Source organism: Austrofundulus limnaeus, unplaced genomic scaffold, assembly GCF_001266775.1.
Source record: "Austrofundulus limnaeus strain Quisiro unplaced genomic scaffold, Austrofundulus_limnaeus-1.0 Scaffold1, whole genome shotgun sequence".
In the NCBI taxonomy this organism is placed as follows: domain Eukaryota; kingdom Metazoa; phylum Chordata; class Actinopteri; order Cyprinodontiformes; family Rivulidae; genus Austrofundulus; species Austrofundulus limnaeus.
This window is the reverse complement of record NW_013952403.1, coordinates 10,319,345-10,329,989: the sequence shown is the minus strand read 5'-3', so window position 1 is coordinate 10,329,989 and position 10,645 is coordinate 10,319,345. Positions and strand designations below refer to the sequence as shown.

The window sequence follows — 10,645 nt, the reverse complement described above, 5'->3', positions numbered from 1 at the left end:
CGTGCGTGCGTGCGTGCGTGCGTGCGTGCGTGCGTGTGTGTGTGTGTGTGTGTGTGTGTGTGTGTGAGGTGCATGTGGGTGTGTGCAGAAGAAAGAGCAGGACAGAGAGGCTCCATGTTAGCAGTCACATCACATCACAGTTGGCAGCCACATTGATTAAGGGAGTTACCATGCAGACAAATTTGGACATGGAGCAGATTAAATGATTACTGGCAACCACCGATTTCATGTGAACATATCAGCAGACTTTAATGCTTATTTCGCTTGTACTTCTCCGTACACTCAATAAGACATTTGCCGTCTTCACCCTCCCTGCAGATTTGATTATTTAATTTATGTCTTGCATCTGTATCCACTGGTGTATAATGCTTGCTTTGTGCACATGACTGATTATTTTGGTGTTGAATCAATTAGTTTGAGTGCGTATGGATGCACAGTTTGGTGTAGTTGTATTAGGGGAATTGTGTGTCGCATGTACTTTACGTGTGTGTGTGTGTGTGTGTGTGTGTGTGGTAGTTGTGGTGGGGGGGGGACACAGACAGAAAGTGACAACAGTGGTGGCGAAATGAATAATGCCACTGATTACTGCGGCAGAGGCCCTGGCAGAGATGATGTGTTGATGATGATGATGATGATGATGATGGTGTTTCACAGCTGATGAAGCTGAATGAGGACTGGGACCAGGTGTACCGCAGCGCCACGCTGGGTCTGCAGCACCGACTGGAAGCTCTGGAGCTGGAGAACAGTGCCATCAAACAGCTGAACAGCCGACTGCTCCTCAAAGCTGAACATCAACAAGTAAATACCATGATTAACTCACAAGCACAAGAAAAAACCTTATTACCCACAAGGGCAATGATCATAACTGTGTCTTACTGTGTTTTGTTAGCAAAATATCTCATGAACCGAACACATTTCAATGAAATTTGCAGAAATTACTGGTTGTGCAGCTACAGCCGATTACTTTTGGAATCAAACCAATTCAATATGACTGACACAGCCAATAAAACACACACGCACATGTTTGTTCTTCTGTCCTCTTGGAGAATTTACTGTTTCTATAGCCTAACACCGACCCCTTACCTAAACCTAACCCCATAGGTACATACCTAACCCTAACACCTTAATCCTAACCCTATCTCCTGACCCACCAATGATATTTCCCCCAATGGGGTCTGGGTTTTTGACCGATAAGGAACAGTAAGATGGTCAATAGTTCCCACCAGGTAGCAAAACACACAAAAAAAGAACAAAAAAGAAAAACTCTTTTACCTCACAGATTGGACAGATTGACCTAAAATTTGACATGGAAGTAGCTGAGACTTATTTCCAACACATATTTTAGTGTTAGCAGATTGCACAAGCTCTGATACCCTAAAAATAATAAAAAAAAAAATAAAATAAAAAAGATTTGTTGAACTTACTTAACAAAGTGATCTCATATATTTCCACTCACTGAAGTTGAGTAAATGTAAAGAGATTTACTTGTTTTACTTGTGTAAAGCATGTTTCATTTACTCAACTCGGTTGAGTGGAACCACTTGACATTTGGTTAAGTAAATTCAACAGGTCATTTTTTAGTGTATTTCAACTTTGTCTTTTAGCAAAATATTTTAGGAACCACTGGATGGATTTTAATAAAACTTTTAGGAGATAATTATTGATTGTATCTACAACTGGCTAGTCTTTGGTGTCAATCCAGTTCAAGATGGCCATCACAAGTAAACTAACTGACATTAGGCAACAGAAATAAGGCTGTCAGTTTTAAAGATACATAGCTAAAATGTGGTATGGTCGTAGCTGAGAGTCATTCATAACACATCTTGCAATATTGTGTGGTATTAAAGTATTTTTAAGTCTATAACTCTTCCATTTCTCAATATACACACAAAAACAATTGTAGTGGATTTAATTTTGAGAAGTTGTYTCAACTGTTTCCACTCAACTGAAGTGAGTAAATGTAACACATTTACTTTACATTGACTTTAAGTGCAAGTTAAGTAAATATAAAACGAATGTGTTACCTTTTCTTAATTCATTTGAGTGAAAACAGTTGACATATTATAGTTTTTAAATCAATTATACCTATTTTTAGGCTCATCCTAGTTTAAAAGGTGATACATTCCTAGGCCTTTAATCTTTCATTGTTTTTTCTTTATCTAAATTAATAATACTTATAATTTTTAAGATTTTGCAATCTATTTTGCAAAACACATTGCTCAACTAGTGTAGCTTATTTTCCATTATGAAATTGACATTGCACTATATGTCAGTTGTTGCTGTTATTTGAATTGCAGAGTGCAAAGGAGTATTATGAGCAGTCGCTGATGACTGAACTGAAAAAGAACCAGGAGCTGCAGGAATACATCAGGTTGTTGGAGAACAGGTTACACCAGGCAGATAAAGGACAGGTATTCCTCCCATCAGTTTTATCCCTTTGTCTGTTTGTTTCTGCTACAAATACAAACAGTATTGCTCATGACATCTTTTTTTCTCCCTATGTTGTCACTGAAGGGAGGCTTCAGTGTTGTCAGTCCCGGGTCATGTCCTAACGCTGGCCACATTTCTGGATGCAGCCCCTCATCCTTCTTTACTTCTCCCAGCCCAGAAACAGGGTGGAAGGAGAAAAAGCATAGCAGCTCCTCATTGTTATTACTAGGAAACAACTCCCAGAAAGAAATGCAGGATTTAAGAGAGCAGCTGGAGGCCCTTAAATGTCAGGTGGGTTGTTCTCGTCAGCTCAACATCCACACATGTTCTTACATATCTGCTGCCAAAAAGAACAGAGCTGTTGTCAAACCACTGTTGCCGGGTAAAGATTTGTTTAATGTTCGAACCAAACGGAGGCTGCGCCATCTAGTGGTGGCTCTCTGCTCTGATTCATGACACTGCAAAAGGTTGGACGCAGGCTCATTGCAGTGTCTTCTTGTGCCATCAGACTGAGATTTACGAGGCAGAATATCAGACGGAGCACAACGACCACAAGCACACGCTGCAGGAGAACCGAAGGCTCAGGAAGAAGAGGGAGGAGATGCGCCAACAGGTGAATCTCCTGCAAGAACAGGTACGCACCACATGCACAATCACACACTTTTATGTAGAACCTAACCTGCCCAGAGGTTAGAGAAGTGGAGCTTTTAATTGAAAGGTCACTGGTTCAACTCCCCAGACAGACAACAAAAATAATAATTATAATAATGTGGGTGGGAAACACTCATTTGCCCCACTCTGGGCCCTGAAACAAGGRTGTTAACCCCTCAACTCACCTCTCACATGCGTGATTGGAAAAATGCAGAAAATTAACTCCCCACTGTAGGACAATAAAGATTAATAAATAAATAAAATAAAAATAGCCTGGTATTAAATGGTGCAGAGTTATTTTCTATACTGTGAATTATCATAGGGCTGGCCCTACAGTCAATTTGGCACGATGGGACAGATTCTCTCAAAACTCTACATTTTCCAACCAATTGAAGAACATTTTCCTAAATTCTTGGAATTATTGAAACAACATAAAATCAGTATTTCATGAAGGTAGAAGACCTAAAACCAGACCTTAACCTGAACTTTATCTGAGATCAGAAATGAACATGGAGAGTCCACCACGCATAACTCGGATCTGGTCCATTCTCAGTAGCAAGGTAAAGGCCTGGCTTGACACAGCATCACACCAGATTCAAATCCCCTTGACGTGATGTCTTACCCCTAAAACAGTTTTACAATTCTGAAATAAAACCATTGTGTTTATACTGCTGAAGCGAAGCACATATTATACAGAGACTTGTTGATTCTCTTACTGTTTAAAGCTAATGACTACAATCCATCACAAAGAGTATATCAGTCCTAAAATATCACTCAGTTCCATTATTTTTATTTTGTTTTCTATTTACACACTGAGAAGTTTATCTTGATGGCATATCCTCTGCACTGTGTAACACCTCAGGAAACAGAGAAACCCACAGAAGAAGCTACCTTCATAAACCAGAGTATCCAGTGATTATTCTTCGTAATAGATCAACTTTACCCCAATAATGTGTTATAAAATATATATTTTTCATCACCCATTTCTGGTGCATGCTAGATGGACGGCTCCCTTAGCATTTGCCTACACTGCCTATGCCAGGAGTTTAAACTGGCATGTGCTGGTTGAGGAAGGTGGTGGTTGGGTGGGGTGAATGCATCCACCCACAATRTCCAGAAGGATGAAAACAAACAAAAAGGGGGAAGGAAAATGTATCATAACATTTTAAATAATTTAGATGTGAWCCATATTTTATAGTAATCTAAAAACAAAAGCAGAGAAAAACAGGCCAATTTAATTAACTTTATAATATTTAAATTGATCATTTGAAAGATTTAAACTTTGTTTTTAATGGCAATAAGGCAGAAATAAAATGCTGTCCTGTGATTTAAAAAAATGCTTCAGGTGATCAAATTTTAATTGTTTCAAACATAAACTCATTACTCTGTCAAAAAGTTKATTTTAAATTCTCTCATATTAAGCTTGCAAAACTTTTCAGCATTTGATTTTCCATATGATCTCATATCTCAGGACCCAGCCCGGTTGTTGGGGCCCCCCTGGTATAAGGGATATTAACGCTGAGCTACAGCCTGAGAGATTCCTTCATGTTTAATGAACTTTTTGTTTATCTGTCTGTTTGTTTGTCTGAAATCACTGCAGCTCAAGATTTATGAGGACGACTTCAGGCGGGAYCGGTCCGACAAACAGGTTCTGCAGCGACTGCTGCTGCAGAAAGCGGCTCCCAACAAGGACCCGGTGCTGATCCACCGCTGCAATAACGAGCAGCAGCTGCTGGGGGGAGAAAAGAGAGCACAGAGTGGAGAGAAAAGGAAGCAGCACCACCCGCTCTGCCCCAAGCACCCAAACAGGGACAAAGAGTCTGACTGAGGCGCACAGAAACAAAAAACAGACATCACAATTAGACTAAAGTGGCTGATTGAATGTTGGGTGACTGAAAAACCAGGAAATCATCATGACAGGATGTAATTCCAACTCAACATCCTTCAGGACATTATTGTTTATTCATTTTATATACCTGTCAAATATTTATTTTTGCTAATATATTTCAATCTCCAGGGGCCTTTTTTAAGTTTACTTAGAATTGAGTCAAGAGAAACATTTTGTGAAAAGTTATCCAACAACGCCTGCCATCATTTGAAAAGTTTATTTTTGTATTTAATGACTTTAGTTGATTTATTGTCAAATCTACATAATGTAGCCTTAAAAAGATTCACAGGATTGAATTTTGTTACTTTGTCAGACCCCTGGTGCAGCAAGCATCAGAAAAACATATATGTATGAGGTCCTTGATCATTTGTTCTTAATGGCAATAAGGCCAAGAAGGTAATATAACTAAACTGTTATATTTCCTTTAATGAGTCATTAAAGGAAATATGAGCTTACCCCCACCCAAAAAAAAWAATAATAATAATAAATAAAATTTAAAAAAATTGCCCTGTTTACGGTTGTTTCCTGGTCATGTGTCCTTATCTAAACCTGAACCTCTGAGGTGAAACAAAACATCTGTGGAGAGTGTCGGTGGGGGGCTCAATGGTTTTTTCCTCTGTGAATCATTTTATCTGCGTATTTACTCATGCATGATTAAATCTGAAGTCCCAAACAGTGATTTGACTGATCCGTGCTCAATTAGGTGCTWTGGACACTAGGGGGCAGTATTGCCTTCTGTTAGTCTCTGTGAGGGACAACTAAACTGCTTTTTTTTATTATTATTATTGTACATGCAGAATTTATGTATACTCGCACATATTTTTCTCAGTGTTTTCCAACAGAAAACTAAAGTTAAAATTAAAATATTTTATATGTTCCACTTTTTGCATTTTATTTGTCTAAAAATGCACACATTATTGTCAGTTAGTATTACTATTTTGTAATAAACATTCCAGTAAAGTGGAAAATGACTGAATAATATCCTGTTTCTTATTATAATCGGTCTATTTGCTTTCGCTCTCAGAGCAGGAGCGCAATGTTTGGGAGTTTATGAGACCTGAGAATGTGTCTGTAATGAAATATGAGACGTGCGGTGAACTATTTGAAAGTAAATCAAAACTGTGTCTCACCTGTGATCTTATTCCTTGAGACAAGACACTCAGGTTAACCATGAACAACCCACCACACCTCTGTGGACACGATGTTGACAAAGTTTGATGCTGCATTATGAAATTAGATTTCTCCTTTTTACCGTTTCCCTGAAAAGTAGGAGGGCTCAGCAGAAACCAAACACAGGACAAGACTCAACGTTAGATAAGTGGACATAGCAAGATGTCTGATTAAGTAGTTATAACACTATAAATGATGTGATGCAACACAATAAGATACACTGTGACACTAAACCATATGTATTATATATGTGTGTATATGTTTTGCCTTAAAATGTGAGCACATCTGTTAACCTGTGTTGGCTAGTTGTTAAAGTTTCAGACTCATTTTGCTTTTTTTTAAGTTTGTTTGTTTTTCTGCTGAAGACAACAAAGTAAAAGCACTATAATATACCTCTAACTTAATCTGACATGAGTGCCCCAGTACTGGCTTCTGCCATCACACAACATTATTTAGGTATTAGATATGCCAATTACATTTTAGATTTGATTTTAAGAATCAAATGAAAAAAAAGAGGAGTTGTTGGGGAAATGCTTATTGTGAACTACTTCCCGAATAAAAATATCTAAATTTATTTTTGATGTTTCCTTTGAGTATTGAACTAGTTTACTGTCAGAAATTCAAAGCTCAAGCATATAAATCTATAATTTCTCAGCCAAAGCACTGTTCTAACTCAGCTTTAGTTATTAACATGTAAAGAACTGTCTCAATGTAACTCTTTTGAATATTTGATTTTGCTTATAATCAGTATTTTTGTTAATTCTGGCAGATCCAACCTCATTGTTTAAGTTAAAGAAGATATTTTTATGTAAATGCTGGGATCGTTTTCAGATTCCTCTACAGCAGTTTATTAACACCACAGTGCAATTTCCATCAAATATTAAACAAACAGATAAGAAAAGTTGGGTTTTTTTTTCACTAAAGTCTTAAAGCTGATAGTGGGAAGAGAAATGAGTCACAAGGTCCCTCACTTAATGAAGAAATAAACCCTGAGAACACAGCATCTTAACTCAGATGCTTCCTCAGCTCCACTGCAAGGAGATGAACAGAAAATCAGTGCAGCAGCTGAATTAACATTTTATAATGACTTTGATAAGAAAGRAAATTCTTGTTTTGTGCATTTGACTTTTAAACTTTTTTATTTGTTCTCTTCAATTGATAAACTGAAAATAATTCAGAAAAACCCGCAACAAAAGGGTAAATTCTTATTATACGAAAATGGTAATTGTATGATTTTAACAGTGAAAATTATTTTACATTGCAAAAAGTTTTCAAATATAAAATAAATTGGTTTTTGACATTTTTGGTGTGTAGTTTGCAACAGTGTAGGGAGATTCTAGTTTCAGCTGTTGATCAATTCCAATTGAACCCCCCCCCCCCCATATTAATAATAATTCAAACAGGAAATTGACTTTGTTTTTCCACAAAAACTTTATTTAATGTTTCAAGAGTTTGACAATGCTAAATCTAAAAATTGAAAATAAATCCAGAATTTTTTTCTCCTTTGGCACAAATCTGAAATATATTTGAAAGAATGAATACAGTTTTGTACAAACAACACTGTTTTTATGCCAGTTTGAGTGTCTCTTTAACCATGACGCCGACTCCGTCAAACACTTTGTGAATGGGAGCGTTGCACATGAAGGCGCAGGTGGTGACCAGCTTGTTTTTGACATCAACGTGAGCTTCCTCCACATCTTTGTTCACATGTTTGCAGCCCATCTGCTTCACAGCACCTGCTGTCTGAGCGTATGGCCACCTGAGGAGGAAAAGARYAGAAATGTTGACTGACACTGTTTTGRGTTCGTTTACAATAATCTCCTCTTTGATTGAAAAGTAATTCACCCACTTGTCACACTCTTTGTCCTGCCCCACGGTCAGCTCACAGCCAGGCAGTATCTTTGCAGCCAGGACGGGAGAGATGCAGCACATGCCCAGAGGCTTTCCAGCTTTGTGGAAATCCTTGATGGTCTTCTCTAGAAGTGGCAGSACGGTGCAGTCCTTGTTCTTCACAGCCCAGTCGCTCAGGTTCTTAGCCACACCAAACCCACCTGATTGAGCCCCAAAAACAATGAGTTTAGATCTTTACACTAAACAGAAACGTGTCATAAAGGGTTGATTTAAAGCAGCCTCACCTGGTATGATGGCAGCATCGAAGGCCGAGACGTCCAACTTGGCCAGATCACTTACTTCACCTCTGGCAATCCGGGCACTTTCCTGCAGGATGTTTCTCTTCTCCTCGGTGGGTTTCCCCTCACAGTGGTTGACAACATGCATCTGGTCTGCATCTGGAGCAAACATCTGCACCTGGCACCAAACACAAGCAGGTMAAATTGCACTTTAACCTTTAAGGATGATTGTAGTAAACGTGACAGGACCCAGACTCTTGACACAGATAAATGAGTAGAATTTTTCTGGCTCTTACTTTTGCTCCAGCTCGACTCAGGTGGACGAGGACGGCCGAGGCCTCGTGGATCTCTGTGCCGTCGTAGACTCCGCAGCCTGACAGAATAACTGCAACACGCTTRGCCATGATTACTGAAACACATATATTACATCAGAAATACATATAGAGACAAAACACCTGACATCTCTTTTTTTAAGTTTCATTCGTCGAAAACATGTGACAACCTGGTTCTCTTATGAAATATGGGAATATGAGAATTGGATTTAAAAAATGAAGCTGCTAGTTTGAATAAAGAGCTTTGGAGTGAGAAATGAGTAACAGGAAAGCTGCTGCTGCTGCCAGGTAACACTGCTGACACAACTTAAGATAAACAGRAAGACATTCTCTGTTTTCTGAGCAGGGCAGCCACAGTATAAAGAAAATAAATTCAGTTTAATCAAACAGTTTGTAGTGCTGTTATACTCTATTTTGACATGATCTAAGATCTGTATGTTTAAATCTTATCTCTATAGGATAATCATTAACACAGAGAGAAAAAGCAAAACTCGTATCTTACCTTTACGCAGGTTTAGTTGGAAGTAGCTTGCAGTTTAACACTGTGTATTGTTCCGATGAGGTCCGAAGGCTCAGCTCCCGGGCAGAGCTTATATTCTTGTCAGCCTCACCTGTCTCCTCCCACAAGATTTTTGTTTTGAAAAAATACAAAGTGACATCATCCATGTCAATACAACAAAAGAGCTTTTTAAGTGTTGTGTAAAAGGAGAGATGGGTGATTCATTGTTTCCCCTCAGTGTTGTAATTTAGGCTTACAGGAAAAACTTTAAACACCCTGATTATGTAAAACTTCCTGGACCACATTTATTTATTTTTTGTTAATTTAGAATCACAAGATAACGTGGCTTAAACAGTTTGAAATGTCCATTCTCTTTTAAAACTATGATCACAATGTGTGTTTGTGTAAAACACCTAAAAAGGTCCATTTGTATTGATATCATTTTAAACTGAATTAACTCAAATGAAAAGTGTTAGGTTAGTATTCTTTTTACATTAAGTTAAATCATAAATATCATTAGGTAAACTAAGTTTTTTGTGTTTTATATTTAGATAAAATTCCAGATTGAGGAAATCAGATAAGCTTTCTATTCCCAGGTGTGACAGGTGTGCTTATTTTTTCCTGTCCTACTTCCTTGTACTATCGTCTTCTGCGTCATGACGTCACACGCAGCTTATATATACAGAGACAGCGGCGGCCGCAGTATGATTTCCACCATGGCTCAGGGTGGACCGRTGGATAAGTCTGTGGGCATTCTGAGTATCTCCGCAGGTAGGCAAGATTTAAATTGTGCACATTTTGTTAGCGTTAGTGACGGTTTTAACAAGCAACTTTTAGCTCTGGMTAAAATATCTCTTTATGGTAACATGTAGCGATAAATTTGCATAAATGTATTAACGTTATCTGTGAGCCTGAAAGTTTTAAACTTAAATAAAAAGACAACTAGAAGTCTACACATAAGAAATGTATGATCTAGCATTCATATAAATATAATGTATTGGCAAAAAAAATGGTCGGTATAAAGTGTCTATTTTTTAAGAACTTTCTTTAATGTTAAGACTACCTGCCTGTCTAATTTTTTTACGCACCGGTTTTAGTAACACTTGCGCAGGTGCTGAATACTAATTAGCAAACTGTGTAATAAACAAAACATTTCTTACCAAAGCCAAATAAATTGTGTTGTGGACACAATGTGTTGGTATATTTATTCAATTATTAATTATTTTTTATTTATTTATATTTTAAATTTGGAGACAAAAGGCTGGCCAAAGCAGCTAGGGGCAATGAGATATTTATATTTTGTATAATTATTTATTTATTTGTTTATTTTTTTATTTTACTTTTTATTTATTTATTTATTTTCCATTAAGGCTCCCTGCTGCTTTTGGTGAACAACTATGCCAGCTCTCCTGAAAAAGTCTTCATCCCCCACACTGCTTTGGGGATCTTGCTCCTCATCATCTCAGCCCTTGTAGCTTATGCAGGTTTGTGTTAAAAACATTTCTGCTCACAGATTTTGTTTTCCAGCCTCCATCCTGACTCTGTC

At 37.8% G+C, this 10,645-nt stretch overlaps 2 protein-coding genes across 2 annotated transcripts in view; one reads left to right on the top strand and one right to left on the bottom strand.

The window, feature by feature from the left end:
* The window catches only part of si:ch211-153b23.7 (TNFAIP3-interacting protein 1), a gene marked incomplete at its 3' end in the record, with an annotated part of 8,896 nt that extends 4,036 nt beyond the window's left edge, over positions 1-4,860 (top strand). Inside the window, 5 exon segments of the mRNA XM_014009241.1 lie at positions 655-798; positions 2,298-2,411; positions 2,515-2,721; positions 2,939-3,064; positions 4,682-4,860. Of these exon segments, the coding sequence (XP_013864695.1) occupies positions 655-798; positions 2,298-2,411; positions 2,515-2,721; positions 2,939-3,064; positions 4,682-4,860 (770 nt within the window).
* A 2,691-nt stretch (positions 4,861-7,551) lies between these two features.
* On the bottom strand, positions 7,552-8,677 carry LOC106518113 (ES1 protein homolog, mitochondrial; the record flags this gene model as incomplete). The annotated part of the gene is given in 4 exon segments (XM_014009229.1): positions 7,552-7,898; positions 7,989-8,190; positions 8,275-8,446; positions 8,565-8,677. Coding segments are annotated over 4 exon segments (680 nt in total), but the record flags the coding sequence as incomplete, so codon positions are not given.
* Between the last annotated feature and the right edge of the window lie 1,968 nt (positions 8,678-10,645).